The 21,192-nt window shown below is 33.1% G+C and overlaps 1 protein-coding gene across 1 annotated transcript in view; it reads left to right on the forward strand.

Moving 5' to 3' along the window:
- The window catches only part of LOC138334059 (methyltransferase-like protein 25B), a 39,601-nt gene that overhangs the window by 13,548 nt on the left and 4,861 nt on the right, over positions 1–21,192 (forward strand). Inside the window, exons 3-4 of the mRNA XM_069282774.1 lie at positions 9,044–9,478; positions 13,235–13,519. Coding sequence (XP_069138875.1) covers positions 9,044–9,478; positions 13,235–13,519 — 720 coding nt within the window. The remainder of the gene's footprint in view (positions 1–9,043; positions 9,479–13,234; positions 13,520–21,192) is intronic.

Raw genomic sequence — 21,192 nt, forward strand, 5'->3', positions numbered from 1 at the left:
TAATTGTGATGTCACATAATGATTTATCTGTCCTATTGTATAGGTATTATTGATGTCACATTGTGATGTCCTATTGATAGGTATTATGTGATGTCACATATGATTTATCTGTCCTATTGAATAGGTATTGATTGTGATGTCACATAATGATTTCTCTGTCCTATTGTATAGGTATTGATTGTGATGTCACATAATGGTTTATCTGTCCTATTGTATAGGTATTGATTGTGATGTCACATAATGGTTTATCTGTCCTATTGTATAGGTATTGATTGTGATGTCACATAATGATTTCTCTGTCCTATTGTATAGGTATTGATTGTGATGTCACATAATGATTTCTCTGTCCTATTGTATAGGTATTGATTGTGATGTCACATAATGATTTCTCTGTCCTATTGTATAGGTATTGATTGTGATGTCACATAATGATTTATCTGTCCTATTGTATAGGTATTGATTGTGATGTCACATAATGATTTATCTGTCCTATTGTATAGGTATTGATTGTGATGTCACATAATGATTTTATCTGTCCTATTGTATAGGTATTGATTGTGATGTCACATAATGGTTTATCTGTCCTATTGTATAGGTATTGATTGTGATGTCACACAATGATTTTTCTGTCCTATTGTATAGGTATTGATTGTGATGTCACATAATGGTTTTTCTGTCCTATTGTATAGGTATTGATTGTGATGTCACATAATGATTTATCTGTCCTATTGTATAGGTATTGATTGTGATGTCACATAATGATTTATCTGTCCTATTGTATAGGTATTGATTGTGATGTCACATAATGATTTATCTGTCCTATTGTAAAGGTGTATAGGTATTGATTGTGATGTCACATAATGGTTTATCTGTCCTATTGTATAGGTATTGATTGTGATGTCACATAATGGTTTATCTGTCCTATTGTATAGGTATTGATTGTGATGTCACATAATGGTTTATCTGTCCTATTGTATAGGTATTGATTGTGATGTCACATAATGGATTTTTCTGTCCTATTGAATAGGTATTGATTGTGATGTCACATAATGGTTTATCTGTCCTATTGAATAGGTATTGATTGTGATGTCACATAATGGATTTATCTGTCCTATTGTATAGGTATTGATTGTGATGTCACATAATGGTTTATCTGTCCTATTGAATAGGTATTGATTGTGATGTCACATAATGATTTTTCTGTCCTATTGTATAGGTATTGATTGTGATGTCACATAATGATTTATCTGTCCTATTGAATAGGTATTGATTGTGATGTCACATAATGATTTTTCTGTCCTATTGTATAGGTATTGATTGTGATGTCACATAATGGTTTATCTGTCCTATTGAATAGGTATTGATTGTGATGTCACATAATGATTTATCTGTCCTATTGTATAGGTATTGATTGTGATGTCACATAATGGTTTATCTGTCCTATTGAATAGGTATTGATTGTGATGTCACATAATGGTTTATCTGTCCTATTGTATAGGTATTGATTGTGATGTCACATAATCTGATTTATCTGTCCTATTGTCCTATTGTATAGGTATTGATTGTGATGTCACATAATGATTTATCTGTCCTATTGAATAGGTATTGATTGTGATGTCACATAATGATTTTTCTGTCCTATTGAATAGGTATTAATTGTGATGTCACATAATGATTTCTCTGTCCTATTGAATAGGTATTGATTGTGATGTCACATAATGGTTTATCTGTCCTATTGAATAGGTATTGATTGTGATGTCACATAATGGTTTATCTGTCCTATTGAATAGGTATTGATTGTGATGTCACATAATGATTTTTCTGTCCTATTGTATAGGTATTGATTGTGATGTCACATAATGATTTATCTGTCCTATTGTATAGGTATTGATTGTGATGTCACATAATGATTTTTCTGTCCTATTGAATAGGTATTGATTGTGATGTCACATAATGATTTCTCTGTCCTATTGTATAGGTATTGATTGTGATGTCACATAATGGTTTATCTGTCCTATTGAATAGGTATTGATTGTGATGTCACATAATGATTTCTCTGTCCTATTGAATAGGTATTGATTGTGATGTCACATAATGATTTATCTGTCCTATTGAATAGGTATTGATTGTGATGTCACATAATGATTTCTCTGTCCTATTGTATAGGTATTGATTGTGATGTCACACATAATGATTTATCTGTCCTATTGTATAGGTATTGATTGTGATGTCACATAATGATTTCTCTGTCCTATTGAATAGGTATTGATTGTGATGTCACATAATGGTTTATCTGTCCTATTGAATAGGTATTGATTGTGATGTCACATAATGGTTTATCTGTCCTATTGTATAGGTATTGATTGTGATGTCACATAATGGTTTATCTGTCCTATTGAATAGGTATTGATTGTGATGTCACATAATGGTTTATCTGTCCTATTGTATAGGTATTGATTGTGATGTCACATAATGGTTTATCTGTCCTATTGTATAGGTATTGATTGTGATGTCACATAATGGTTTATCTGTCCTATTGTATAGGTATTGATTGTGATGTCACATAATGATTTTTCTGTCCTATTGAATAGGTATTGATTGTGATGTCACATAATGGTTTATCTGTCCTATTGTATAGGTATTGATTGTGATGTCACATAATGGTTTTTCTGTCCTATTGAATAGGTATTGATTGTGATGTCACATAATGTTTATTCTTGTCCTATTGTATAGGTATTGATTGTGATGTCACATAATGGTTTATCTGTCCTATTGAATAGGTATTGATTGTGATGTCACATAATGATTTTTCTGTCCTATTGTATAGGTATTGATTGTGATGTCACATAATGATTTATCTGTCCTATTGAATAGGTATTGATTGTGATGTCACATAATGATTTTTCTGTCCTATTGAATAGGTATTGATTGTGATGTCACATAATGGTTTATCTGTCCTATTGAATAGGTATTGATTGTGATGTCACATAATGTTTTTCTGTCCTATTGAATAGGTATTGATTGTGATGTCACATAATGTTTATCTGTCCTATTGTATAGGTATTGATTGTGATGTCACATAATGGTTTATCTGTCCTATTGTATAGGTATTGATTGTGATGTCACATAATGGTTTATCTGTCCTATTGTATAGGTATTGATTGTGATGTCACATAATGATTTCTCTGTCCTATTGTATAGGTATTGATTGTGATGTCACATAATGGTTTTATCTGTCCTATTGAATAGGTATTGATTGTGATGTCACATAATGGTTTTTCTGTCCTATTGTATAGGTATTGATTGTGATGTCACATAATGGTTTATCTGTCCTATTAAATAGGTATTGATTGTGATGTCACATAATGGTTTATCTGTCCTATTGTATAGGTATTGATTGTGATGTCACATAATGGTTTATCTGCCCTATTGTATAGGTATTGATTGTGATGTCACATAATGGTTTTTCTGTCCTATTGAATAGGTATTGATTGTGATGTCACATAATGGTTTATCTGTCCTATTGAATAGGTATTGATTGTGATGTCACATAATGGTTTATCTGTCCTATTGAATAGGTATTGATTGTGATGTCACATAATGATTTATCTGTCCTATTGTATAGGTATTGATTGTGATGTCACATAATGGTTTATCTGTCCTATTGTATAGGTATTGATTGTGATGTCACATAATGGTTTATCTGTCCTATTGAATAGGTATTGATTGTGATGTCACATAATGGTTTATCTGTCCTATTGAATAGGTATTGATTGTGATGTCACATAATGATTTCTCTGTCCTATTGAATAGGTATTGATTGTGATGTCACATAATGGTTTATCTGTCCTATTGTATAGGTATTGATTGTGATGTCACATAATGATTTTTCTGCCCTATTGAATAGGTATTGATTGTGATGTCACATAATGATTTTTCTGTCCTATTGAATAGGTATTGATTGTGATGTCACATAATGATTTTTCTGTCCTATTGAATAGGTATTGATTGTGATGTCACATAATGGTTTATCTGTCCTATTGAATAGGTATTGATTGTGATGTCACATAATGGTTTATCTGTCCTATTGAATAGGTATTGATTGTGATGTCACATAATGGTTTATCTGTCCTATTGAATAGGTATTGATTGTGATGTCACATAATGATTTATCTGTCCTATTGAATAGGTATTGATTGTGATGTCACATAATGGTTTATCTGTCCTATTAAATAGGTATTGATTGTGATGTCACATAATGGTTTATCTGCCCTATTAAATAGGTATTGATTGTGATGTCACATAATGGTTTATCTGTCCTATTGAATAGGTATTGATTGTGATGTCACATAATGATTTTTCTGTCCTATTGAATAGGTATTGATTGTGATGTCACATAATGGTTTATCTGTCCTATTGAATAGGTATTGATTGTGATGTCACATAATGGTTTATCTGTCCTATTTGAATAGGTATTGATTGTGATGTCACATAATGGTTTATCTGCCCTATTGAATAGGTATTGATTGTGATGTCACATAATGATTTTTCTGTCCTATTGAATAGGTATTGATTGTGATGTCACATAATGGTTTATCTGTCCTATTGAATAGGTATTGATTGTGATGTCACATAATGATTTTTCTGCCCTATTGAATAGGTATTGATTGTGATGTCACATAATGGTTTATCTGTCCTATTGAATAGGTATTGATTGTGATGTCACATAATGGTTTATCTGTCCTATTGAATAGGTATTGATTGTGATGTCACATAATGGTTTATCTGTCCTATTGAATAGGTATTGATTGTGATGTCACATAATGGTTTTTCTGTCCTATTGAATAGGTATTATTATTGTGATTGTGATGTCACATAATGATTTTTCTGTCCTATTGAATAGGTATTGATTGTGATGTCACATAATGATTTTTCTGTCCTATTGTATAGGTATTGATTGTGATGTCACATAATGATTTTTCTGTCCTATTGTATAGGTATTGATTGTGATGTCACATAATGGTTTATCTGTCCTATTGAATAGGTATTGATTGTGATGTCACATAATGGTTTTTCTGCCCTATTGAATAGGTATTGATTGTGATGTCACATAATGATTTTTCTGTCCTATTGAATAGGTATTGATTGTGATGTCACATAATGGTTTATCTGTCCTATTGAATAGGTATTGATTGTGATGTCACATAATGATTTTTCTGTCCTATTGAATAGGTATTGATTGTGATGTCACATAATGATTTTTCTGTCCTATTGTATAGGTATTGATTGTGATGTCACATAATGATTTTTCTGCCCTATTGTATAGGTATTGATTGTGATGTCACATAATGATTTTTCTGTCCTATTGAATAGGTATTGATTGTGATGTCACATAATGATTTTTCTGTCCTATTGAATAGGTATTGATTGTGATGTCACATAATGATGATTTATCTGTCCTATTGAATAGGTATTGATTGTGATGTCACATAATGATTTTTCTGTCCTATTGAATAGGTATTGATTGTGATGTCACATAATGGTTTTTCTGTCCTATTGAATAGGTATTGATTGTGATGTCACATAATGATTTCTCTGTCCTATTGTATAGGTATTGATTGTGATGTCACATAATGATTTATCTGTCCTATTGAATAGGTATTGATTGTGATGTCACATAATGGTTTTATCTGTCCTATTGAATAGGTATTGATTGTGATGTCACATAATGATTTTTCTGCCCTATTGAATAGGTATTGATTGTGATGTCACATAATGATTTTTCTGCCCTATTGAATAGGTATTGATTGTGATGTCACATAATGGTTTATCTGCCCTATTGAATAGGTATTGATTGTGATGTCACATAATGATTTTTCTGCCCTATTGAATAGGTATTGATTGTGATGTCACATAATGATTTTTCTGATTGTGATGTCACATAATGATTTTCTGCCCTATTGAATAGGTATTGATTGTGATGTCACATAATGATTTTTCTGCCCTATTGAATAGGTATTGATTGTGATGTCACATAATGATTTTTCTGCCCTATTGAATAGGTATTGATTGTGATGTCACATAATGATTTTTCTGCCCTATTGAATAGGTATTGATTGTGATGTCACATAATGATTTTTCTGCCCTATTGAATAGGTATTGATTGTGATGTCACATAATGGTTTATCTGCTCTATTGAATAGGTATTGATTGTGATGTCACATAATGGTTTTTCTGTCCTATTGAATAGGTATTGATTGTGATGTCACATAATGATTTTCTCTGTCTATCTGTCCTAATAGGTATTGATTGTGATGTCACATAATGATTTTCTGTCCTATTGATATAGGTATTGATTGTGATGTCACATAATGATTTTTCTGCCCTATTGAATAGGTATTGATTGTGATGTCACATAATGATTTTTCTGTCCTATTGAATAGGTATTGATTGTGATGTCACATAATGATTTTTCTGTCCTATTGAATAGGTATTGATTGTGATGTCACATAATGATTTTTCTGTCCTATTGAATAGGTATTGATTGTGATGTCACATAATGATTTTTTCTGTCCTATTGAATAGGTATTGATTGTGATGTCACATAATGATTTTTCTGTCCTATTGAATAGGTATTGATTGTGATGTCACATAATGATTTTTCTGTCCTATTGAATAGGTATTGATTGTGATGTCACATAATGGTTTTTCTGTCCTATTGAATAGGTATTGATTGTGATGTCACATAATGATTTTTCTGTCCTATTGAATAGGTATTGATTGTGATGTCACATAATGATTTATCTGTCCTATTGAATAGGTATTGATTGTGATGTCACATAATGGTTTATCTGTCCTATTGAATAGGTATTGATTGTGATGTCACATAATGATTTTTCTGCCCTATTGAATAGGTATTGATTGTGATGTCACATAATGGTTTTTCTGTCCTATTGAATAGGTATTGATTGTGATGTCACATAATGATTTTTCTGCCCTATTGAATAGGTATTGATTGTGATGTCACATAATGATTTTTCTGCCCTATTGAATAGGTATTGATTGTGATGTCACATAATGGTTTTTCTGTCCTATTGAATAGGTATTGATTGTGATGTCACATAATGATTTTTCTGTCCTATTGAATAGGTATTGATTGTGATGTCACATAATGATTTTTCTGTCCTATTGAATAGGTATTGATTGTGATGTCACATAATGATTTTTCTGTCCTATTGAATAGGTATTGATTGTGATGTCACATAATGATTTTTCTGTCCTATTGAATAGGTATTGATTGTGATGTCACATAATGATTTTTCTGTCCTATTGAATAGGTATTGATTGTGATGTCACATAATGATTTTTCTGTCCTATTGAATAGGTATTGATTGTGATGTCACATAATGATTTTTCTGTCCTATTGAATAGGTATTGATTGTGATGTCACATAATGATTTTTCTGTCCTATTGAATAGGTATTGATTGTGATGTCACATAATGATTTTTCTGTCCTATTGAATAGGTATTGATTGTGATGTCACATAATGATTTTTCTGCCCTATTGAATAGGTATTGATTGTGATGTCACATAATGATTTTTCTGCCCTATTGAATAGGTATTGATTGTGATGTCACATAATGATTTTTCTGCCCTATTGAATAGGTATTGATTGTGATGTCACATAATGATTTTTCTGCCCTATTGAATAGGTATTGATTGTGATGTCACATAATGATTTTTCTGCCCTATTGAATAGGTATTGATTGTGATGTCACATAATGATTTTTCTGCCCTATTGAATAGGTATTGATTGTGATGTCACATAATGATTTTTCTGCCCTATTGAATAGGTATTGATTGTGATGTCACATAATGATTTTTCTGCCCTATTGAATAGGTATTGATTGTGATGTCACATAATGATTTTTCTGCCCTATTGAATAGGTATTGATTGTGATGTCACATAATGATTTTTCTGCCCTATTGAATAGGTATTGATTGTGATGTCACATAATGATTTTTTTCTGCCCTATTGAATAGGTATTGATTGTGATGTCACATAATGATTTTTCTGTCCTATTGAATAGGTATTGATTGTGATGTCACATAATGATTTTTCTGCCCTATTGAATAGGTATTGATTGTGATGTCACATAATGATTTTTCTGTCCTATTGAATAGGTATTGATTGTGATGTCACATAATGATTTTTCTGCCCTATTGAATAGGTATTGATTGTGATGTCACATAATGATTTTTCTGCCCTATTGAATAGGTATTGATTGTGATGTCACATAATGATTTTTCTGCCCTATTGAATAGGTATTGATTGTGATGTCACATAATGATTTTTCTGCCCTATTGAATAGGTATTAATTGTGATGTCACATAATGATTTCTCTGTCCTATTGAATAGGTATTGATTGTGATGTCACATAATGATTTTTCTGCCCTATTGAATAGGTATTAATTGTGATGTCACATAATGATTTTTTCTGTCCCATTGTCACATAATGGTTTTTCCATATGTAGGTTTCCCTAGGTCCCTATAGAGTTTCTGTCCTATTGCCATCTTTGATTTTGTTAGTTGATAGGTATTGATTGTGATGTCACATAGATGAGTGTTATGCTAATTTTGAGATTTGACAAAAACAATATGGCTGCCAGGTCCTTTGATTTTGTTGGTATATTGCATTTTTTGGATATTGCATTTTTGGAGACATTGATCTTCAATATGGCCGACTGGCTACCACTTTGGATTTTGATTGTAAAATTTGAAAAGCAGAGAAAAGATCCCTCTTTCTATTGTCAGACATTGATCATTCTTTGGTGGACGCCAATTCAGAGAAAACATCGCAAAAAAAAAATGACATCACAATTGATTATTCCTGCAAGGGAGATTACTGTGTTAAATGAAAGACGGAACCTAATGATATCGGGAAGACAGACTAATCCTAATAATAAGTGATAATCATATTTATCCTATCAGTAAAAAGCAGATATCAAGATGTTTCTTTAGAAATGTTTATCTGTTTTCAGGAAGGACCTGCCTTTGTCTTTACTGGCATTCAGAGAATCTACACATACTCTGTCTGTGGACAGACAGAAGGTAGATCTGGAGGCTAGCCAGGTTGTTGACAGACTCTTCACTGCAGATTCAGACAGAGAATTGAAGACCATAGTTTCACCTGATTCTGGCATCAAAGTTCAAACCCAGGCTAAAGCTGACATAAAATATGGACAATATCTACCTCTCAATTCCTGCTTCAGAGCGAATGTGAAACCAAAAAAACAGCATGAAATACTCCAGCTTGGGAAGGTATTATACATATCTCTTGATAATCTCAATGTAAAATTGGGCAAGTGTTTCAGATTAAATTATTATTTAAAGTTGTTAGGTTACCTGAAGGCTCAAGTGACCTATTCTAATTGCCATTTGTCCATCGTCGTGTGTATTCCGTCAGTCTTCTGTCTGTAAACAATTTACATTTTCAACTTCTCCTCCATTTTGGTTTTAGTTTTTATTAGTCTTGTAAGGACGTGCCAGGTTTGTTGGTGGAAGAAAGCCGGAGTAAAACCACCGACCAGCAGTCAGTACCTGGCAATTGCCCTACTTGGGATTCGAACCTGCATCCCACAGGTAGAGGGCTTGTGGTAATATGTTGAGACATCTTAACCACTCGACCACTGAGACCCTCTTTTCCTCCAGAACTGCACAAATTTTCTAAGGCATAGTGCCAATCGAAGTTGTAAATAATAATGCCTCCATCCAAGGGGTGTGTGGGAGGGGCCAAAAGGTCTTTTACAAAATTTGTGAATTATATGACCCTAGGTTCTCAGATTTCTCCCTCGGAGGGGATTAAGTTTACTATAATTTGTATAGGGAAAACACATTTTTTGAGCATTATTTGGTCATTTGAAATAGGAAATGTGTCAAATGTTGTCAAAATTATCAGTATGAGATGGCCATTGAATCCTATTAACAGAATTTTGATGACTGACCTCCAGGGGCCTTGAGGGGCGGACCAAAACACTTCAAAAATATTCTTCAGAAATTCTTGAAATGATACAATCAAATACTCTTCATAGATGGAAAGGTCTTCAGGTCCTTTCAGAAATGGTGAATTATATGACCTTGGGGCCTGACGTTTTCCTCTGGGGAGGGCTCAAATTTACAATAGTTAGGGAAAAGACATTTATAAGCATTATTTGCTCAATTTTCATAGGAAATGAGTCAAATTTACTTAGAAGTATTAGTCTTAGATAGCATTTTAACACTATATATATCCATATTGATCCTGGTCGACCCCCAGGGCCCAGAGGAGCGGGCCAAAAGGGGGTCAGAATGGCTGAAAAATAAAATCATCTCTGAATTCACAGATTTGATGAAACCAGATACTCTTCATAAATTGAAAAAGTCTTGGGTCCTTTTATGGCCCTAGGATTTCTGATTTTCCCATCGGGCGGGGTCAAACCTGACGTAATAATTCATATTGTAAAACACATGAATGAGCATTATTTGTGCAATTTCCATTGGAAATTAGTCAATCTTGAGATATGATGCATATCTGCATTTTGGGACCTATCGGTTATACTTGATGGCAGCAGGCTGCCATCATTGGATTTGATACTTAAAAAGTTTGCTTATCGATATTTATCAGAAAGTACTCGTGATGTCACATAATGATTTTTTTCTCAAATTGAATAGGTATTGATTGTGAGGTCACATTGTGCATATTGCATTTTGGGACCAATGGTTTTGACAAGATGGCCGCCAGGCAGCCATCTTGGATTTTGATAATAAAATGATTTTATTTATTTCTCATGGTATTGATTGAAGTCACTGAAGGGATTTTTTCTGGTTTTTACTTGAGTAGAGGGCCCTATTTCTGGTAATTTGTGATATGGGATAATCGGTTAAATTGATTGGTGCCAGGCTGATCTTGGCCTTTGATTGTAAAGTTTGTCATCGCATTTCTGAAAGTACTAAAGGGATTTCTCTTTCATATGTAGGTTCTATGTATTGTGCATATTGCATTGTGATGATCAATCGGATTAAAGATTTGTCTTGGATTTTAATACTTAATAGTTTTGTTATCACTATTTCTCTAGTAAATGATTGTGAGTCCAATTGTCATGAAATTTCATATGTAGGTTCCCCTATAGTTGTGCATAATAATTTTGTTTGATCGTCCCTCAACAAAATGGCCATAGGCAGCCATCTTGGATTTTGATATTACTTAATGATTTTATCGCTATTTTACAGAAAGTTTTTGATTTTCTCTGTCATATTGAATAGGTATTGGCTCTTAATTTTTGATGTGATCATAATGCCAATCGGTGTCAATATGGCCGCCAGGCTGCCATTTGTTGAAAGGTTTACATTTGTTATCGCTATTTCTCAGAAAGTATTGATTGAATCTGTTGTTAATTTCATAGGGTTCCTCTATGGCCCTGATTTTGTCAATTTCGATTGGGACCGATATATCGATTTAAAATAGATGGCCGCCAAGGAGCCATCTTGGATTTTGATTAGATTTTTAATGACAGTTTGTTACTCTGCTATTTCTCAGAAAGTACTGAAAGCTGATCTGTCTCAAATTTTATATGTAGTATGTTTGCAAAAGATAAGCAGTGAATAGATCACCTCTTTCCATCTGTAAGTCTTAGATCATTCTCTTCGTGGCGCCAAGATCCTTGGGATCTCTTGTTGTTTTAGAGTCCTGTAGACCATAACTATTGAACATATTGAGAATGATGATGGATAAAGGATCCTCTTATTTGGTGCCTATTTTGTATAACTTTTGTTTAATTATGCCTTTTACAGGCGAATCAAGTTGTTGGGGCGGTCTCACTGTGTCTGTGACCTATGTTTGTAGACAGTCAGGGAGCTGGAAGGCGACCACTTGTGTCCAGACTGTCTCAGCCTTTGGATAATTATGGGTATCAATTGGTCTCACTACTTGTCGAACGGGCTGCTGGCCTGGCCATGCCACCAAAGGGCACAGAAACATTACGAAAACAAAATAACCGGATAATTATTATATTGCGACCACTGAGAAAAATCTGCAGGGTGTAAACTATACTATCAAGGCTATTGATATATTGGCTATTTGTATCAACAAAGTGACAAATTCATTTACTTTGTTGTTACAGTCCATTAAGCTATCGTTTGTTTCAAAAGTCAGATTGTATTTGTTATTTAGACTAAATTGGAAGTAATCACCAGAGGTTTAATATCACATATTCATAAAGAGACAACATTCCATAGACAAAATGTCACTCTTCCATACCCAAAAAGACCCAATGAAAAAAAAGTTTCGAATCACAATCAGTGAAAATTTGATTCATAAAAACATCGATTCTTACATTGAATTGTTAGTTATTGTTATCCATAGAAGCAAATTCAGAGCACCAAGCAAATAAGTCTGATACAGCGAGAAACAATTCGATTCATTGGATGTTGCGAATCATGGAGGTGTTAAACGTGTAGTATTGCAAACCCATTAATTGAAACATGTAAGGCAATAGTCACCCAAGATTAAAGATGTCTGAAAAGATTGAAAATTTATACATTTGGTATTACAGTATACACTTGAAAATGTGTTTTTCAGGAACATTCAAAAGAAGATACAATAGAAAATTGAAGTAAGAATTAAGATTATCAAGTGTTTCGACGAAAGATTTGATCAAGACATACTCAGTAAAACTTAATAAAAAAGATGAATTTGATTTTAAGTTTCAGTACAGATTTCTTCAGTCAGTATATATATACCGTAATTTATGCATTTGAAATTTATATAAGATTTTTGTTTGTCCAGAGAAAGCATGAAGCTGAAAAGAGGTTAGAGCCTGACTCGGTGATGGCTGTCAACAAAGAACCCTCCATCTGTAGAACATCACTACCAGATCATGTGCCTTGTCTTATCATACCAGTATCAAGTAGCCTGGGGAATTTTACTGGAAATCGGAACGATAGAATTCTTACAAAAATCACAACGTATTTGAGCGAGCATCTATAATATAAAAGGAAATCAAGTCAACAACAACTGAAGAGTCTTCATCAGGTTGATATAGAGCCAAAACGTCCATCATTAACTAGACTGAAAATAGAAACTCTCAACACTCGTCAAACTCTGAATTCTCAGACAGAGGTTCCATTAACTCGCCGATCATTCTTAGTGATAATTGTAGGATACTAAATGTTATGATCAATCAAAAACTTATCAGAGAATCCTTAGCTGATGAAAAATCAAACTCAACGCCTGGATTAACTACCTGTAACAAATCAAAACATTTTCCTGGTGACATTTCAAGGTCAACTGTTTCCAATAACAACAACAACCAACCAAGTTGTCCTGTTGATCTATCACGGTTTGTCCTGGCTGGACTCCATGCCTGTGGTGATCTCACCCCCACCATGCTCAGGATCTTTACGGAGTGTTCACACATTGTTGGTTTGGCATCTGTTGCATGCTGCTATATGAAATTATCCTGTGATGAACAAGGCCAAGGGTAGGTCACCCATGTAAAGGCCAAGGGTAGGTCACCCATGTAAAGGCCAAGGGTAGGTCACCCATGTAAAGGCCAAGAGTAGGTCACCCATGTAAACTCAAAGACATCATTTATTTCTCCTTTAATTCACAGTTGATGATCACTCGGTTTTACTGGGTAGAGTCATTTCCCATGTCAATTCAAATGGCCAAGAGTATGGTCACCCATGTAAAGGCCAAGGGATTTCTAGGTCACCAATATGGTAAAGGCAAGTTTGGTAGGTCACCCATGTAAGGTTTTAAGAGTAGATATCACTCATGTAAAGGCCAAGGGTAGGGTCACCCATGTAAAGGCCAAGGGTAGGTCACCCATGTAAAGGCCAGAGTAGGTCACCCATGTAAATTGCCAAGAGTAGGTCACCCATGTAAAGGCCAAGAGTAGGTCACCCATGTAAACTCAAATGACATCATTTTTCTCCTTTAATTCACAGATTTGTCACTGGTTTTACTGAGTAGAGATTTCTCTGTCAATCCAATATGGTATAATAAATTGTTTGAGCAATGTGATCACTGATTTGTCACTGGTTTTACTGAGTAGAGATTTCTCTGTCAATCCAATATGGGTATAATAAATTGTTTGATGTGATCACTGATTTGTCACTGGTTTTACTGAGTAGAGATTTCTCTGTCAATCCAATATGGTATAATAAAATTGTTTGATGTGATCACTGATTTGTCACTGGTTTTACTGAGTAGAGATTTCTCTGTCAATCCAATATGGTATAATAAATTGTTTGATGTGATCACTGATTTGTCACTGGTTTTACTGAGGAGAGATTTCTCTGTCAATCCAATATGGCATAATAAATTGTTTGATGTGATCACTGATTTGTCACTGGTTTTATTGAGTAGAGATTTCTCTGTCAATCCAATATGGCATAATAAATTGTTTGATGTGATCACTGATTTGTCACTGGTTTTACTGAGTAGAGATTTCTCTGTCAATCCAATATGGTATAATAAATTGTTTGATGTGATCACTGATTTGTCACTGGTTTTACTGAGTAGAGGATTTCTCTGTCAATCCAATATGGTATAATAAATTGTTTGATGTGATCACTGATTTGTCACTGGTTTTTACTGAGTAGAGATTTCTCTGTCAGTCCAATATGGTATAATAAATTGTTTGATGTAATCACTGATTTGTCACTGGATTTACTGAAGAGAGATTCCTCTGTCAATCCAATATGGTATAATAAATTGTTTGATGTGATCACTGATTTGTCACTGGTTTTACTGAGTAGAGATTTCTCTGTCAATCCAATATGGTATAATAAATTGTTTGATGTGATCACTGATTTGTCACTGGTTTTACTGAGGTAGAGATTTCTCTGTCAGTCCAATATGGTATAATAAATTGTTTGATGTGATCACTGATTTGTCACTGGTTTTACTGAGGAGGGATTTCTCTGTCAATCCAATATGGTATAATAAATTGTTTGATGTGATAACTGATTTGTCACTGGTTTTACTGAGTAGATATTTCTCTCTGTCAATCCAATATGGTATAATAAATTGTTTGATGTGATCACTGATTTGTCACTGGTTTTACTGAGTAGGGATTTCTCTGTCAATCCAATATGGTATAATAAATTGTTTGATGTGATCACTGATTTGTCACTGGTTTTACTGAGTATAGATATTTCTCTGTCAATCCAATATGGTATAATAAATTGTTTGATGTGATCCCTGATTTGTCACTGGTTTTATTGAGGAGAGATTTCTCTATCAATCCAACATGGTATAATGAATTGTTTGATGTGATCACTAATTTGTCACTGGATTTACTGAAGAGAGATTTCTCTGTCAATCCAATATGGTATAATAAATCGTTTGATGTGATCACTGATTTGTCACTGGTTTTACTGAGTAGATATTTCTCTGAAAAATCCAATATGGTATATAATAAATTGTTTGATGTGATCACTGATTTGTCACTGGTTTTACTGAGTAGATATTTCTCTGAAAATCCAATATGGTATAATAAATTGTTTGATGTGATCACTGATTTGTCACTGGTTTTACTGAGTAGATATTTCTCTGTCAATCCAATATGGTATAATAAATTGTTTGATGTGATCCCTGATTTGTCACTGGTTTTATTGAGGAGAGATTTCTCTATCAATCCAACATGGTATAATGAATTGTTTGATGTGATCACTGATTTGTCACTGGATTTACTGAAGAGAGATTTCTCTGTCAATCCAATATGGTATAATAAATTGTTTGATGTGATCACTGATTTGTCACTGGTTTTACTGAGTAGAGATTTCTCTGTCAATCCAATATGGCATAATAAATTGTTTGATGTGATCACTGATTTGTCACTGGTTATACTGAGTAGATATTTCTCTGTCAATCCAATATGGTATAATAAATTGTTTGATGTGATCACTGATTTGTCACTGGTTTTACTGAGGAGAGATTTCTCTATCAATCCAACATGGTATAATGAATTGTTTGATGTGATCACTGATTTGTCACTGGATTTACTGAAGAGAGATTTCTCTGTCAATCCAATATGGTATAATAAATCGTTTGATATGATCACTGATTTGTCACTGGTTTTACTGAGTAGAGATTTCTCTGTCAATCCAATATGGTATAATAAATTGTTTGATGTGATCACTGATTTGTCACTGGTTTTACTGTGAGTAGAGATTTCTCTGTCAATCCAATATGGTATAATAAATTGTTTGATGTGATCACTGATTTGTCACTGGTTTTACTGAGTAGAGATTTCTCTGTCAATCCAATATGTATAATAAATTGTTTGATGTGATCACTGATTTGTCACTGGTTTTACTGAGTTAGAGATTTCTCTGTCAATCCAATATGGTATAATAAATTGTTTGATGTGATCACTGATTTGTCACTGGTTTTACTGAGTAGAGATTTCTCTGTCAATCCAATATGGTATAATAAAATTGTTTGATGTGATCACTGATTTGTCACTGGTTTTACTGAGTAGAGATTTCTCTGTCAATCCAATATGGTATAATAAATTGTTTGATGTGATCACTGATTTGTCACTGGTTTTACTGAGTAGAGATTTCTCTGTCAATCCAATATGGTATAATAAATTGTTTGATGTGATCACTGATTTGTCACTGGTTTTACTGAGGAGGGATTTCTCTGTCAATCCAAATATGGCATAATAAATTGTTTGATGTGATCACTGATTTGTCACTGGTTTTACTGAGTAGAGATTTCTCTGTCAATCCAATATGCATAATAAATTGTTTGATGTGATCACTGATTTGTCACTGGTTTTACTGAGTAGAGATTTCTCTGTCAATCCAATATGGTATAATAAATTGTTTTGATGTGATCACTGATTTGTCACTGGTTTTACTGAGGAGGGATTTCTCTGTCAATCAATATGGTATAATAAATTGTTTGATGTGATCACTGATTTGTCACTGGTTTTACTGAGTAGAGATTTCTCTGTCAGTCCAATATGGTATAATAAATTGTTTGATGTAATCACTGATTTGTCACTGGATTTACTGAAGAGAGATTTCTCTGTCAATCCAATATGGTATAATAAATTGTTTTGATGTGATCACTGATTTGTCACTGGTTTTACTGAGTAGAGATTTCTCTGTCAATCCAATATGGTATAATAAATTGTTTGATGTGATCACTGATTTGTCACTGGTTTTACTGAGTAGAGATTTCTCTGTCAATCCAATATGGTATAATAAATTGTTTGATGTGATAACTGATTTGTCACTGGTTTTACTGAGTAGAGATTTCTCTGTCAGTCCAATATGGTATAATAAATTGTTTGATGTGATCACTGATTTTTGTCACTGGTTTTACTGAGTAGATATTTCTCTGAAAATCCAATATGGTATAATAAATTGTTTTGATGTGATCACTGATTTGTCACTGGTTTTACTGAGTAGATATTTCTCTGAAAATCCAATATGGTATAATAAATTGTTTGATGTGATCACTGATTTGTCACTGGTTTTACTGAGTAGATGTTTCTCTGTCAATCCAATATGGTATAATAAATTGTTTGATGTGATCCCTGATTTGTCACTGGTTTTATTGAGGAGAGATTTCTCTATCAATCCAACATGGTATAATGAATTGTTTGATGTGATCACTGATTTTGTCACTGGTTTTTACTGAGTAGATATTTCTCTGTCAGTCCATTATGGTATAATAAATTGTTTGATGTGATCACTGATTTGTCACTGGTTTTTACTGAGGAGGGGATTTCTCTGTCAATCCAATATGGTATAATAAATTGTTTGATGTGATCCCTGATTTGTCACTGTTTTTATTGAGGAGAGATTTCTCTATCAATCCAACATGGTATAATGAATTGTTTGATGTGATCACTGATTTGTCACTGGTTTTTACTGAGTAGATATTTCTCTGTCAGTCCATTATGGTATAATAAATTGTTTGATGTGATCACTGATTTGTCACTGGTTTTACTGAGGAGGGATTTCTCTGTCAATCCAATATGGTATAATAAATTGTTTGATGTGATCACTGATTTGTCACTGGTTTTACTGAGTAGATATTTCTCTGTCAATCCAATATGGTATAATAAATTGTTTGATGTGATCACTGATTTGTCACTGGTTTTTACTGAGGAGGGATTTCTCTGTCAATCCAATATGGTATAATAAATTGTTTGATGTGATCACTGATTTGTCACTGGTTTTAACTGAAGAGAGATTTCTCTGTCAATCTCAATATGGTATAATAAATCGTTTGATATGATCACTGATTTTTCACTGGTTTTACTGAGTAGAGATTTCTCTGTCAGTCCAATATGGTATAATAAATTGTTTGATGTGATCACTGATTTGTCACTGGTTTTACTGAGTAGAGATTTCTCTGTCAATCCAATATGGTATAATAAATTGTTTGATGTGATCACTGATTTGTCACTGGTTTTACTGAGTAGAGATTTCTCTGTCAATCCAATAATGGTATAATAAATTGTTTGATGTGATCACTGATTTGTCACTGGTTTTACTGAGTAGAGATTTCTCTGTCAATCCAATATGGTATAATAAATTGTTTGATGTGATCACTCTGATTTGTCACTGTTTGTTTTACTGAGTAGATATTTCTCTGTCAATCCAATATGGTATAAATAAATTGTTTGATGTGATCACTGATTTGGTCACTGGTTTTACTGAGTAGAGATTTCTCTGTCAATCCAATTATGGTATACATAAATTGTTTGTGATGTGATCACAGATTTGTCACTGGTTTTTACTGAGTAGAGATTTCTCTGTCAATCCAATATGGTATAATAAATTGTTTGATGTGATCACTGATTTGTCACTGTTTTTTACTGAGAGAGATTTCTCTGTCAGTCCAATATGGCATAATAAATTGTTTGATGTGATCACTGATTTGTCACTGGTTTTACTGAGTAGAGATTTCTCTGTCAATCCAATATGGCATAATAAATTGTTTGAATGTGGATCACTGGATTTGTCACTGGTTTTACTGAGTAGGAGATTTCTCTGTCAATCCAATATGGTATAATAAATTGTTTGATGTGATCACTGATTTGTCACTGGTTTTACTGAGGAGGGATTTCTCTGTCAATCAAATATGGTATAATAAATTGTTTGATGTGATCACTGATTTGTCACTGGTTTTACTGAGTAGAGATTTCTCTGTCAGTCCAATATGGTATAATAAATTGTTTGATGTGATCACTGATTTGTCACTGGTTTTACTGAGAGAGATTTCTCTGTCAATCCAATATGGTATAATAAATTGTTTGATGTGATCACTGATTTGTCACTGGTTTTACTGAGTAGAGATTTCTCTGTCAATCCAATATGGTATAATAAATTGTTTGATGTGATCACTGATTTGTCACTGGTTTTACTGAGTAGAGATTTCTCTGTCAATCCAATATGGTATAATAAATTGTTTGATGTGATAACTGATTTGTCACTGGTTTTTACTGAGTAGAGATTTCTCTGTCAATCCATTATGGTATAATAAATTGTTTGATGTGATCACTGATTTGTCACTGGTTTTACTGAGGAGAGATTTCTCTGTCAATCCAATATGGTATAATAAATTGTTTGATGTGATCACTGATTTGTCACTGGTTTTACTGAGTAGAGATTTCTCTGTCAGTCCAATATGGTATAATAAATTGTTTGATGTGATCACTGATTTGTCACTGGTTTTACTGAGGAGAGATTTCTCTGTCAATCCAATATGGTATAATAAATTGTTTGATGTGATCACTGATTTGTCACTGGTTTTACTGAGTAGAGATTTCTCTGTCAATCCAATATGGTATAATAAATTGTTTGATGTGATCACTGATTTGTCACTGGTTTTACTGAGGAGAGATTTCTCTGTCAATCCAATATGGTATAATAAATTGTTTGATGTGATCACTGATTTGTCACTGGTTTTACTGAGTAGGGATTTCTCTGTCAATCCAATATGGTATAATAAATTGTTTGATGTGATCACTGATTTGTCACTGGTTTTATTGAGGAGAGATTTCTCTATCAATCCAATATGGTATAATGAATTGTTTGATGTGATCACTGATTTGTCACTGGTTTTACTGAAGAGAGATTTCTCTGTCAATCCAATATGGTATAATAAATTGTTTGATGTGATCACTGATTTGTCACTGGTTTTACTGAGTAGATATTTCTCTGAAAATCCAATATGGTATAATAAATTGTTTGATGTGATCACTGATTTGTCACTGGTTTTACTGAGTAGATATTTCTCTGTCAATCCAATATGGTATAATAAATTGTTTGATGTGATCACTGATTTGTCACTGGTTTTACTGAGTAGAGATTTCTCTGTCAATCCAATATGGCATAATAAATTGTTTGATGTGATCACTGATTTGTCACTGGTTTTATGAGGAGAGATTTCTCTATCAATCCAATATGGTATAATAATTGTTTGATGTGATCACTGATTTGTCACTGGTTTTACTGAGTAGATATTTCTCTGTCAATCCAATATGGTATAATAAATTGTTTGATGTGATCACTGATTTGTCACTGGTTTTACTGAGTAGGGATTTCTCTGTCAATCCAATATGGTATAATAAATTGTTTGATGTGATCACTGATTTGTCACTGGTTTTACTGAGTAGATATTTCTCTGTCAATCCAATATGGTATAATAAATTGTTTGATGTGATCACTGATTTGTCACTGGTTTTACTGAGTAGAGATTTCTCTGTCAATCCAATATGGTATAATAAATTGTTTGATGTGATCACTGATTTGTCACTGGTTTTTTCTCTGTCATCCACTGAATGACAATTCCGAGAGATTTCTCTGTCAATGCAATATGGTATAATAAATTGTTTGATGTGATCACTGATTTGTCACTGGTTTTACTGAGTAGAGATTTCTCTGTCAATCCAATATGGTATAATAAATTGTTTGATGTGATCACTGATTTGTCACTGGTTTTACTGAGTAGAGATTTCTCTGTCAATCCAATATGGTATAATAAATTGTTTAATGTGATCACTGATTTGTTGAAAACTTTTAATTCCCCTTACATGTTGTGTTAGGAGTATTCATTAATGGGCTTTTTCTCACTTGTCTAGTAGTATATGTAAGTTCCATGGATCTTTTTATGTGATAA

The sequence above is a fragment of the Argopecten irradians genome, chromosome 10, assembly GCF_041381155.1.
Source record: "Argopecten irradians isolate NY chromosome 10, Ai_NY, whole genome shotgun sequence".
Taxonomy (NCBI): domain Eukaryota; kingdom Metazoa; phylum Mollusca; class Bivalvia; order Pectinida; family Pectinidae; genus Argopecten; species Argopecten irradians.